At 34.2% G+C, this 14,447-nt stretch overlaps 1 protein-coding gene across 2 annotated transcripts in view; it reads left to right on the top strand.

Annotated features, from left to right (window-relative positions):
• The first annotated feature begins 5,607 nt into the window (after positions 1–5,607).
• LOC149799928 (neuroligin-4, X-linked-like) overlaps positions 5,608–14,447 on the top strand; it is a 66,648-nt gene continuing 57,808 nt past the window's right edge. For both annotated transcript variants that reach the window (XM_089959384.1, XM_089959385.1), the window contains exon 1: positions 5,608–6,335. In XM_089959384.1, coding sequence (XP_089815510.1) covers positions 5,870–6,335 — 466 coding nt within the window. In that variant the 5' untranslated portion in view covers positions 5,608–5,869. The remainder of the gene's footprint in view (positions 6,336–14,447) is intronic.

The following is a 14,447-nucleotide window of genomic DNA, read 5'->3' on the forward strand; positions in this document are numbered from 1 at the left end:
TATGGGATTCAGTTCACAATACTTACGTTTTTCTCAGATTTTCACTTTAATTTCCAAGGAAATCAATTATTTGTTGAATTTTAAAAACTTGATGATTTTTACCTTTTTCAGTTAATTAATTTAAGATCATTGAGTCGTAACAATATTTTCAGGACATATGTATCTTAATTTTGTGAAATCGCGAAGAACGATAAATGAGAATAGCATGTTTTATATACATATTTACTATTATTTGCAATCATATATATATATATATATATATATATATATATATATATATATATATATATATATATATATATATATATATATATATATAGTTAGGGATGGATATGTGTCTGATTATGTGTTTCTTACCAATCACTCATGCCAGTAGGTAGTCGTCTAACCTGGTCTGATAGTGAACTGAGTGGTAAATGGGCCATTGTAATGTCTGATGCATAATAGCTGATTGACATGTACCACTCTAAAAGACACTGTCAATAGAGCTGGGATAACCCAGCCTGTTGTTGATTCTGGTGGTTAGTGGGTCCATGTAATGTCTGCTAGAATGACATACACTATCAATAAGATGGAGTAACCCAGCCTGATGCTGATCTGTGTAGTCAGCAGGCCGTTGTGATGTCTACTTCACAATTGCCTTATGATACACACAACAATAGAGCACTGTTAAAGCAAAAAGTGTTTGATTTTAAAAGTGTAATGGCACTAGTTGTACCTTATTTAAAAATCAACACCTTCTGACCCACCCGCACACTTAGAATCACCAGGAAGAGATATACCGACAGATTTAGTAACCAGTATTTATACCTGTATTTATGTATGTTTATTTTATTTTCATTATGCTATCTTGCCATTTCAATTATGTTTGCGGCATGATGTCTCACTGCCAGACATTACTATAAGCTGCCAAACTGCAGACATCTTAGCGATATAATTCAAATTGTTAAAGCTACGTCAAAAATCCCGAAAAGACAATTTAATTTACCACAACATAGCTAATAAAGTTCTTATATTCCTGTGAATCTATACTCCGGTACTTAGAAACGTACTTCCTCGTTCTCGTTTATATAATTTTCCTTCTAAATTATGTATATAAATTGCGCTAAAAGGCCGAAGATGAAACCCCTTATGAAGGGATTCATTTCTTCCGCTAGTTAACCTCTGACAAAGAATTACAAACACGTGCTATTTTCATGAATTAATTTATTCAATTTACGTTTACCTTTCCTAAGTAACTGTCTGTGGATATGCTTATTTCCTGTCTGTGTTTTGTTATTAGCCTTGCAAACATCAACTTTATTGTTGAAATTAAGGAATTGGGTCAAAAATTCACATTTTCTTTTCTTTCCTTAACTTTTTTCTAATGAATGATATCGTAAGTTACACTTGTGTCGAATTGCTCATTTGAGTTTAAAGTTCTTTATCTCACAACTATATTCGAAAGCGATTACGATTTGTATAGTTGACTATTTACTCTATTCCTCTAAGAAGAGACTACCAAATATTAAATTCCCAGAAAACATGCGCACATTGGAGTTTCTAGCGAGTATTTTACACACTAACAAGAATTGATCCCCATCACAATTGATTTTTATCAAACTGTTACTATGAGAGGGAGAGGGCGATCCGGTTTAGTTTTTTATCTATGCTTTATAATGAAAGATTGTACATAAAACGCTGACTGGGACAAAAAAGCAATTTCATACATGAACATCAATATTCTAGATTTGCACAGAGTAAATCCTATCGACTGAATCTAACAGTATGAATCTGATAATAAATGTTTCCTCCAGAAAATAAAACTGTTTTCTGTAGAAAAGGTATGTCTCGGATACTTAGGGGCACAATTATTTAATCGAAAGTAGAGTGCATATTATAAGTAATGATGGTTTTGGTTAATTATAGAGCTATTTCATGCGGCAAGTAAAACTCTTTAGATGATAAAGCAAAACTATTTAGAATCTAGATGGTGTGTCGCTGGATAATTGAATTGCAGTTTCTTATACATGTTACAATGGGTCCTTTTGGGATGGATGGAAACGAATACCATTCCGGATATCCAGGATCACATTCTGAAGTGTCTGAACTTGTTTGTCAAATTAATGTCAAATACATCATGGAGCGTCCTTTATATAATGTATGGCTTCTAATAAAGATAAACATTGTCTGAAAGAGAATTATAAATGGCACGATGCATTATTTTCACAAGATACCATTTTTATCATAAATTCCGACTGAGACTAATTTGCGGGTAGAAATATACAAGTGCCAATGTTCGATGCACTGCACATTTCAAGAGACGATGCAGACAATGTTTATCTTCATAGATAGCTTAATAATTTCGAAGTGCCAATGCACACTTTAAGAGTGTTTGTTATCATCAGGAGCAAAATATATAAAAGCAATTAAGCTTGCATTTGTGTATATCCATTATTATCGGAAATACATTTTGTTATGATCAGTAGAATTATTATTAAGGACAACACTATTCTTCATAATTACGCATATACTCGATTATTTCTGCATGTAACGTATACATGAAATGAAAGTCGATACTAACTTTAACTGAGAGTGGTGCACCACGAGCAATTCATACAACAATTTTCGAAAAAGTTAGTCTTGATCTCAACAATCGATATTAGTAATAGTGGCTTGAGGTGGCAATATAATTTAATGATGATGGAGGAGACAGAATTCCCTCGAACTTAATGACCATCATGAATCAAATGGTCTTACATGGCGGTAGTATGCAAGTATATATATATATATATATATATATATATATATATATATATATATATATATATATATATATATATATATATATATATATAGTAAAATATAAACTTTACAACCAATCAATTTAATGTAGGTAAAAATCATACATGAAAGAAATATTGAGTTGAGAGGAAAACGACAATTTAATTAAAGATAATTGACATAATAGCATGTTAAGTTTGATCTAATACGATAACATTCGTATGTACACACATTTTTATGTAAAACAAATGTTCTATCCGTAACTGGAGGAATTATAACCCCATCAAAGGAAGTCTTTTTAAGAACTTATTTTGAGATATTAATCTTCTCTTTTTTATACAATCGACAAATAAGTTTTTAAAAAACTAGCCATCTTCGATATAATTGGAGTGTCTACTTAGTCTGCTGTTAGACGGCGATATAGCACTTGTCATCTTCTCCACATTTGAATTATTATACATTGGGCTAAAATCACTGACATAATCACAAAGAGTGGAAGGCTTGGAATAAAAATACTGTCTTATAGTGGGACCAAAATTAAAAAATTGCAATCTTGTTAAACGTGTACCGTGAGGTCATTCGGATGAACGTTACTTCCAATGTTCTACAATGGTATCAGATACGTTTTGTTGAAACACATATAATAACATTTGTTTACAGATTTAACACAAAGGTCATATTCACCAAGAGATGACAGGAACAACTATCCAAGAAACAAATTAATATAAATAACCTTTTTGGTTCTGAAAAATCACTACCTGTGGTTATGTTTTAAATCACATTTCTGTAATAAAGCAATTTACCGAAGAAAAAATATTTGCATAAAGGACGTAAAGTCTTCTTCATGTCTGCTAAATTTGAATCTCTGGTAGGATTTACATATCCCACGCCAGTCTCCGCATGTTGACACTTTCTGAGGACGAAATCCAATCTCTAATTTCCGCCAATTAAAGTCTATTATTATTTAACTTTGATAAGAAAATGTCGGAAACATGAAGTGTGCAAGATCTTTTGAACTTTGGAACTTTTACAGTCATAAAAATATCCAAGGAAGTTTAAGATGATTATCATCTCAGATTTGGAAGTTTCTAGTTTGTGTTAGAGTATTAACGCCAACACTGTTCGGAACTAAGGTCAGATTCTATGATTAAGAGTTTTATAGAGTACCACATTATTGTCTTATGGATGTCGATGCACATGCAAAGTCTCAATGTCTAAGGATTCAATCGTACGCACCAGCAAACCTCTTACCACGATTCCAGTTATTTCAAGTAATTTACGTATCACAGATGCATATGTCGAAACAAGAATTCTATTTTTTGTGAACTCCACGCCATCGCAACTCTTGAACAAACATGTTAAATTCTTTACAAATAACATTGATTGAAAGCATGCACATCTAGATGTAAATTACGAAAAGAACAGAAAAAACAACTAGTAAGAGGAGAGCATACCAAGTCAGAATGGCGTCTATAAATGTTTCTAGAGACCATAAAACGGATACACCGGCTCATTCTTTATTCCACATGATAAATCTCCCCAATTTATTTATATCGTTATAAATACTAACAGCGCCAGATACATTTGTATTTATTTGTTTGATTACTTATTCCTTAGATGCTGAAGTTCGCCTTGCAGGCTTGCATGTGAGACGATTTCAACTACAACAAACTGCAAACATGTACAACTTCCGTTTGTATATCGAAAGACATGTACAAACTGTGTTCAATTAATTTTTTAATTGATTGCTAGAATAAATGTCCAGTAATAGTTTATGTCTCTCCCATACAGAATTCCACACAGCAATGCCTAAAAGAGAAACACCCCTGCACATAACTCATATTGGCCGCTTAAACTGCCATACGTCATGAGATGCGATCGATAACGTTAAGCTTTTATATTTGCTGGCTCTATTGTTTTAACCTGACTGCATCAATATAATGTATACAAAAATACATATTTTTGAGAAGAGAAGAGAAATTTAGTCGCATCTGTTATTTTTGCACACGTGTAGATAAGGAGTTCCATTTTTATCGATAATGCGTCGTCACTACTCAAGAATCAAAGTGAAAAGAGAAAAATAGAGGAGGAATTAAGCACGAATCGTGTAATTTTACCATGTGGTTAATACCATCAACCAAAAATACATTGACGACTCGGATAGATACTGGTAATATTCATTTACAGGTTCGCTTAGATGTTGTTAAACCCAGTTCATTTCGTTCATTCATTTGTCATACATCGAAGTACATTTTTATATCTCTGTTTATCAATCTTGCTTGGGTAATTAAACTAGCTCTCCACGTTTGTATGATAAGCAAATTTGACTAAAATGGATTTTAGACATCGACTTAAGTCTCCCATATCACGTGTATAGATAAGTGTCCTCGGTATTAGATTCACTGATGATTGTAGGCATAACAACAAAGTCCCACATTTCACTGCACAGCCGTGCAATGTCGAGCATGTATAAACAAAGTGACAACTCCATGTATTGAGACATACCATAGCAGGTTTACTAACCACACTGCGGCTGCTGGACCGAACTATCTGTTTAAGTCTTTGGAAATAATCTATTTTGTTTTATTTTTACATTTATTGGACCAATCATTTTTTTTTTACTGTGTGATTAAATTCCGGACTTAGGCGAAACGATAACGGTTATTGGTGCGGCATGTTATTCGCTTCGAAAATTAAGCGTAATAGAAAATTAGCCTCTAACAAGCGCTTCAGAGATTCCAAGAAGCATCGAGAACCGTTCATTGACTGCATTTGAATTCCTCTAAAGAGCTCTAATGAATGAATTGGCTTCAATCAATGAAGGCATAGCTTGTAGGTGCCGTTGCTCGTCAAAGACAGCGCGTTTCCAATGGGATACATTCGAATCGTCAGTCGTGCAGCCGTCGTTGGTGCAAGAGGGTATTGAAAAAGTTAATATCACGGAAATGGCACTGTTAGTGCACGAGACACAATGTAATTCCCTGAATCAGGTCAAAATGTGGATTATGTGCAATGATGTAATCACCAAATAGTGCACGTGTTTGTGCAAGCAACGTATATCAACAATTGAGTTGCAAGAGAGGAGATTTAAAATTAGTTTCTAATAATGATGGTTGACTTTCAAGTAACAATTATGCATTTGATAAAAGTGGAAATACATTTTGCAATCATTATGTTAATACTGGAGAGTTCGTCAACAAGAGTTATAGTCAAGCAACTGGGCCCATCAGTAGTATCCACAAAATACGGAAAGCTTAGAGGAGCTTTGGTAGAATTTCCAAACACAGCTAGTGTTCAGCTTAAACCGGTTGAGGCCTTTAGCGGTATACAGTATGCATCACTTAGAAACAGAGCTCTTCGATTCCTGCCCCCCACAGGCCCTGTTGAACGATGGAATGGAATAGAGTCCGCCTGGAGTCCCAGGGCAGCTTGCCCCCAAAAGGTCATGCGCGAAAAGGAACTGGTAGATACCATGCCCGATGCATCACTGATTCAGACGCTAAGAATAGCTCAGTTCACAAAAACCCAGCATGAAGACTGCTTGACTCTCAATGTCGTCGTGCCTTTCAGAGGTAAGTGTGTGTCTTCCCGAAATGCCTATACCTCTTCGTCAGTTCTATCCTGTCCTAACCGATGCTTTGTTGCTTCTTTATTGTTAGAATAAAGAGCTTTGCCCTTTGATTTAAAGTCAAATGAAATAGGTTTCAGTTAAGGCCTTGTCTGTGGTTGGACTATTCTATATGCACTTTGTATGGTGTTGATCTCTAAAATATTTAGACGTTAATCTTTAAATGTAAATTACTGTCAGATGCTGTGTTTGAGCGATCTGTTGTTAATATCGTTATTACAGAGTGTGCCATATTATTCATGTTAAGAATCTCTATGATTGATCTTTGCCAGTTTTACGCAATCAAAGCAACTTTAGATTTATCACTCTGTGTCACACACATCAACATTCATGGGTCTTTTCATTACTGTAGATTTTGGTTACACAAAGTACCATCGCTATAATTGCTTAACATTATTAGCAACAACCTTGAGGAATTTTTGGAGATTTATTCAACTATTACTCTTTATCATTTTCTATGGATGGTGTCGGTGACAAATAATGCAGTGTCTTGCAAATGGTGAATTTACCAATTGTAATAATTCATTCCAAATTTATGGATTATGAAGGATTCTATTTAACACGTAATATATAGTAACTTTGGTGTGAGTCGATGTTTCGGGATGTAATTTGTCTTAAATAAAAAAGAGAGAACGGTTATAAAATACATTATTTTATAAACATCGAATAAACAACATAAACTGGTAACCCTTTTTAGTCGTAATTCACACTGGTATTTCTTAGATCTTAAATGAATGATGTGCTTCAGAGACGCTCAATAATATTTTTAGCTTGGTTTGAATACAACCGCTTGTTAGATACGTTGCCATGTGGATTAGTTATCGCAGGGAAACGAGAGTAAAGTGTTCTGCCTAAGGACACAATGCGGCACTGCTCAAGCATGGTTTGGGAATCGAACCCTATAATCCTACAAAGGAGTTCAGCAACTTAGCAACCGCACCTACTATCTTGAGTCCTTAATTTGCACAATGATCCTTACACTGATCGCTATTTTGTGGGCACATATAACTTACAATTCAGAATGTCCGAACGTATTCCATGCCGGAAGTTTTGGTTTTAAACAGTGTAAATGATTCTGATTAAAGGTTATCTATCAATGTTACACAGGTGGTTTCTACTTTTCAAATATTGCCTCTGTTTTAGGATAAAACTCAAAGTCAAACATAAGCTGTGCTAAAGGGGAAAATGTCATGTTTTGTTATTGCTTTATCTTGATATTAAATGTGTTGATAATAATCGTGTATATCCCCACATGCCTCATAAAGAAACGTGTTGATGTCAAATGCGGACGGATACATATAAGGTAGAGACCTATGATCTGCACATAAGTAAAGTTTATAGCGGATAAATTTAGAGCAGCTCGAACATATAGCGGATAAATATAAAGCAGATGAAATATTAATTGGGTTAGTTTTCTGGAAACTATTAGACTAATGTAAGTAGAATGTTAACTAATAGACTAATTTAAGTAGAATGTTAGTGTTATATAACATATAAAGTATTATATATGGAATTGACGCAACCATTGAGAGAAATATTTTAATGAAAATTACCTATTAATCGAGGTGCTTCGGTCTCTTACACACTACGTTCCCTTAAAGAAGAGATGGCTCATGGGTAAATCTTTGTTAAGAAATGAAGTTTCAACTCAGAGAAACGGAATCACAACAGCGTGAATATCTAGGTCAATATTGCGTTTTCAATGATGAAGAATCGGTTCTCCTATATATTACTGACAGCTTCACTGTTTCGGGCATGTAGTTGAAAATATTTTCAGCAGATATCATTAAATGTAATATCACCTTACATAATATATGTAACTAAGTAGATCCAGATAAATCCAGCAATTATTGCTCTTAAATAATGTATTAAAAAAAAACTCTCGTACCTGACGTAAAAGCTTTTTTATATTCGATTGTATGAGAGAGGAATGCCTCACATTTTAATAGTCACAAATAATTTGGTGTAATGTTTTATACGAGTAGTAAATACATTTGCTCGATGTTGTGATATCTAACGGGACGGCATACAAATGACCATGCCATTACCAGGTTTATTTCGAATGGTTTCTATAGCATCGACAGGGCTTCACAGCACCATTATCAGAGAGGATTCTTATCACAGGCCGTCTGTTTCAATAAATGTTTTGACCGATAACATCATATAGAACCAAATTCGTAAACACTCAAATGTAATTGTATACACTGTTTATCACTACCGGTGGAATGGAAACATGAGAGTTGTAACCAATTAATCATTGGAATGAATGTATGATGGCACCTTTAGGGCTTTAGGGGATATCTAAATGATCTCTAGACACCTCTAAAAGTTCACATTAATATTGTTTCCGCTCTCATCCTCTTTATTTCGCTTCTTTTTAATAATAAATCTGGTGGGTTTTATGAACATTTTCACCATTAACGCATTGTAAATCATTTATGTAAATCAAAACTGTCATCACTGAATCGAAATGGAAATGAAGAAAGGATGATTGAAAACGTCGGATATTCCAAAGTATCGCTTTCTGGACCCAGCTTTGTAGCGTTATATATCCTGACGATTTTGGCGAATGATATTTTTTTTTTCAAGCTATTTGTTTTTAACTTTAATGGTAAAGGACATGTGCATCAAACTGAATTTATCTCTCTCACTCTCTGTCTCTCTCTGTGTCTGTCTGTCTGTCTGTATGTTTGTCTGTCTGTCTGTCTGTCTCTGTCTGTCTGTCTGTCTCTCTGTCTCTCTCTCTCTCTCTCTCTCTCTCTCTATATATATATATATATATATATATATATATATATAGAGAGAGAGAGAGAGAGAGAGAGAGAGAGAGAGAGAGAGATAGAGATAGAGAGAGAATTAAAAAAATACACCAGACAGAACGGAAAGTGCTAACCCTGGAATATATAGGAGAATGCTTAATAATAGTAGCCAGAATTAATATTTAATACAGATAATACTATCATACAGGTAGGATGGTATGACAGCATTATTTGTAATATATATATATATATATATATATATATATATATATATATATATATATATATATATATATATATATATATATATATATTTCCTTCTCCACTTAACACATTATTTCTTCCATTTTGTTCAATAAAGTAGTGATCAAATTCACACACTGATGGCCAATAAAATAAGGAAGGAAAATATTAATGCCAGAAATAGTTCTCATGCAACATGGTTCCTGTTCAAAAAGAGTAAGAAGCCATACATGTTTACAATAGCAGTTTATTAAAAAAATTTATGTATATTTCCTCCTAGACTCCAAATAAAACACACACACACACACACACGCGCGCGCACGTACACACACACATTTACAAATGGTTTGGATGATGTGAATACAGATAATATGCTATGCATTGCCAGCAAATTGTTTGGTTTTTAATTTTGAAAATAAATTGCTGGCAATACATAAATGGATGTTGTTTCTCGCAGATCACAATTCTAATCAATTGATGGTGTATGGTACAACTTTAATCTTATTTCTTTGAAACTATAACATCAAGTGCGCAAAATATGTGTATTCTTTGCATGTCTTTGTCTTCCGAAAACAGGCTCTGTTGAACACCAATCATGTTGGTTCATTATCTGTTCTCTGCAAACAATCTCTGTGGTGGAACGTTATCTTTGAAAGGCAATCCTAATGATCCCACATGTGATATCTCGTTTTGCATCTACTGGATATTTTCGGTAGCTGAGTTTCATAAAGACATTGTAAAATCATTTCTTACTGTGCAGCTCGAAATCACGTGGTCATTACATTTTTATTTCGCTTACATTTACGTCACAATTCTGGTGTTCGTGAGACCGCAGATAACTGTCGTCTTCTAGCTAACTGAAGTACGGAATCCCCGTACGCATCTTCCCATTATTACTATACCGATGGGGATCTAACAATCCATCAGTGAAGTTCAGGAGGAGGCTTTCAAACTAGTCGTGATGAGGATGGTACCGCTTTAGTGCGAATAACGTCAATGAATAACTATTTGGGAGACACCTGCTATACTAGTTTTGGGCCTACGACACTGACACTCCTGGTTGGTTACTAACGAAGTCACTATTTTACCTTAGTATAAGGTAGAGCGATGAACTCTTGGTGGAAGTAAAACAACAGGTATGCAACTTCTGTTACCTTGTATGGTAAAACAGGTAAGCTCCTGTAGCAAGTTTCACAAATTGTACTGCCTTGTAAATTGTTCCGTCGTGTTATCTCTACAATCTCAATGCATCTTCATTCCATATAGTTTAGCATTGTTGTCCTGTGTGTTTTACGCATTCACTTATACCAAAACAAGGGATCCGGGTGGCCCAGTGGTCTAGGACACTTGTCTTAACAGAGTACTGCTATCTCACCACTGTCCGCGTGGCTCGAATTCCAGGCTCAGCATTTGTGGTTATGTGAGAAAGCTTTTCGATTAACTTCCCGTGGGTTATGTTTTTTCCCAGCGTTTTTCTAGGTTGTTCCTCCACCAAATATACAAAAAGGCAGCCAAGTATGGCCTAAGATGTGCAGAAAAATGCCGTAATACACATGAAAACGAACCAAACCAACCAAAAACAAACTGTACAGCAACTGCAATTCGGTAAAACATTAAACCCGCGATATCCATCGTGACGACACTCGTAGCTCATACATAGACGCGAAGGTTCTGACATTTATGGGCCATATTTTTCAAACGTTAAATTATATTTAAGTGCAATTTTAGTTGCATATACATTCATTCATATTAAAGGTACGATTAAAAAGTACAATTTGCTTTCTTTCAAGTAATGAAAAGAAATAATGATTTACTAATTTTACTAATTGCAAAAACAGTAATATGAAAGAAAGTTAAAATGTGTACGAAACGTTAAGAATTAACGATGTACGGACTGCTGTAAATAGGCCACGAAGACATGAAAAATCGAATGCGATCTCAGTGTCAAACTGCGAATAATTCAACAACCATCATACCTTCTACCTTATTCATTTTATGATCTTTAATCTGCTAAAATATGATTTTTTTTTTAAAGACTACTTCAGCAAATATTTTTGGACAATTAGTAACAGGTACGTCTTCTCTTACTTTTATGTACAATAACCCTTACGTGCCTGTAGAATCTAACCTGTAGTCTTATATAGTGATTTTGGGGTTGTAACTATGTAACAATAGTAGTTCATAAAGAAAGTAAAGTGCTCAGATTTCACAAAGTCCAACCTTACTGTTCCAAACCTCTTCAACATATATCAACAATTTATGTTGTGGAGTGTTTATTTGTAATTTGTACTGTTTTATATGACTTAATTGGCCTGTTATGTGTGTATCGACATCCTAAGGGTGTGTGTGTATGTTTGAGTGAAATGTGTACATTTATTGGTACCGAGAAAACACTCGAGCAGCAAAAGTAATTTTCTTTTGGTGAAGATTTTTTTAAACGTAATATAAAAATAGTTATATAAACCTTGCTTCCTTTGTGTACCATGCGATATAGAGTACTTAAGTATTTTGATTTCTTACATGGAAAAGGCCATGCTATGTTTATATTAATTAATTTAAGGTCACTTTCATTTTAAAGAATCTGGACTTCATTTAGTTACACGCTTATGTAAAGAAGTAACCCAAAATATAGACTTGCAACGGTAGCCCATACATTCCTGCGTACATTTCTAGAGCTAATCTTCAAACGCTTTAACTTTATTTTCAATGCAATGAGACTACCTTGGTAAAAATTGACCCATGATATGATAATAACTCAGGTAAAGACTAGGAAGTATGTTTGGTATCGCTAAGCCTGACACCATACTAATGAATATGCTTAATCGACGGCACAGAAATTAAATGACAAGATGGAAGAGAAAATCTCGATGACTTTATTTCAACTGTAACCAACATCCTTTCTTTAGTAAACTTTATGATAGATATATCTAACCTCTACGTGTTTCTAAACATTACTAGCAGACTTGTATAAAAAAAAATCCATAGAGACATGTAATGGAAGCCAGCTGATAAACACCATTAAATTCTCCCATCCAGATGTCATTCAAAGCATTGCATTCGGAATGTCTCGTACATCGAGGCACTGAGAATAAGAAGCATTTACTTAGACGATGAAACATTCCAAAATAGGTCGGATGAGTTGTCCTTAGAGTTGATGAACTGAGGCGATGTCAAACACATGATGGCAGAGGCAACAAACAAAAAAAAAAAAAAAAGAAAAAAGGAAAAACAAAAAAAAAAACACAAACAAAACGAAATGACATCGTAAAATACAGAGACAGGGAGAACGTTCACCGGATACTATTTATCCTGATAAGCCATTGAGACAGTTCCAAAATCAGGAAAGCAAGGGGATCATACTGGATACAAAGAAACTATGCGGCTTAAATCAAGAAGATTGCAAAGAGGTACCCAGACACAAATAAAATAAAATAATTATCTGTTTAGGGTCCATATTGTGCAGATAGATAACGGGCTTTTTATAAAGTTCATTATTCATTCACTTATTAGTTATTTTTACTTGTTTGTTCTTTTTGTTGGTAGTATGCTAGTTCTTCTTCATTTTGTTGTTGTTGTTGTTTTTCGCTTTTATAGTCATTGTTAATAACGAGGCAACTTTCCCGGATGCAATATGAAACTATACCACTTTAATATCAACAAACAGACGTCGTTCTTGCTCCTCGTTTGTAGGCCAGTACTTACGTGACTGCCATTTTGCCATCATAGTTCAAAGCTATAAGACGGATATCGTTTGTGTTTGCCTTGTTTGTCTCTGTTTTGTAATTGCCTTTCACAAAGCCTCAATGATAAAAGAAACCCCAAAGGCTAGTTGCAACATACAAGATTAGTTTTGCACTGGTTTTTGTGGTTAATTTGCATTGTATTCAAATAAGCATACAATGCTTCGGGGCTAAATAAGACTCCTAAGTCTGAATCCGAAAAAATGTTTCCATTCATTTTAGTAATCAATTTGCTTTATTATATTTTTTAATAAAAGTTACTAATTATGGAAATGTTTTGATTAGAGGGCTATTCAGTACATGTGGTAGGGAGGTGGTGCAAGTATGGTGAAGAAAAAAAATAATTGGAACGATGATGTTCCATTGTTTTCAATTACGTATACTGTAACATTTAGCAGTGAGTGTACGAAAGAATAACTGATAAAAAATCCTCACTTTTGTTCCCACAAACGTTTATATATTGTACAACTATGTGGAGTCTTTATACACTGAAATAAAAATATTTCTTACATGAGTAATTGTTTAGTGCCAAGAAGTAGATCTTGTATAAATCTTGGATAAATTGAACGCAAGTTGTTTTTCTGTACATACTCTTTATATTTAATAGGCATTGTGTCAGTCCTAATAACATTGAAGGTGGTACTAAATAAAGATAAAAACCTATACCGGCCATAAGCAGTTTATCATTATGTAGTCAATGAAACAGTTGTACGTGTATTTTTGGTAATAATAATACAGTAATACTAATCCTAATACTAATAACATTAATAAAATTTAGTTCACAATATTATGATAATCCCCACAAGGAACAGTATGGAATATTTTCATAATCCACGTTCAATTGTATTTCCTTGCATACTGTCCTTTATCCATCTTCTGCTGAAGCACTTTGCAAAAAACAGTGACATTGGGCTGTAATCACTGGCCATTACGCGAACACCTTATTTGGGAATATACTCGCTAGAGACCAGTTCTTTGGGAATTGTCAAATATCTAACGATTATTGAAAGACATGTGTAAAAACTGGTACCAACTCAGGAGATAGGTTCCGGACCATAAGCGTTTGATCTACTTAACTCATGTAAAAGCGTTTGAGTTCCTAAATACGTTTCTACTATTGTTTTTTTGTTGTTGTTGTACTTAAGTTACATGCTGAAGTCATCTCAATGAAGTGGCTAAAGACACCGCATAATTGTTTTCATTGTTTCAGCCATTTCGGCATATACCGATTCGATATTTTTCTTTCTAATTTGCTTTAATGTTTCGCCCTTATTCCAGATTGTTTAAATACCTGCATTTTGCAAAGGCACTTTC

This window comes from Sinohyriopsis cumingii, chromosome 5 (genome assembly GCF_028554795.1).
Source record: "Sinohyriopsis cumingii isolate HCF-2022 chromosome 5, ASM2855479v2, whole genome shotgun sequence".
Classification (NCBI taxonomy): Eukaryota; Metazoa; Mollusca; class Bivalvia; order Unionida; family Unionidae; genus Sinohyriopsis; species Sinohyriopsis cumingii.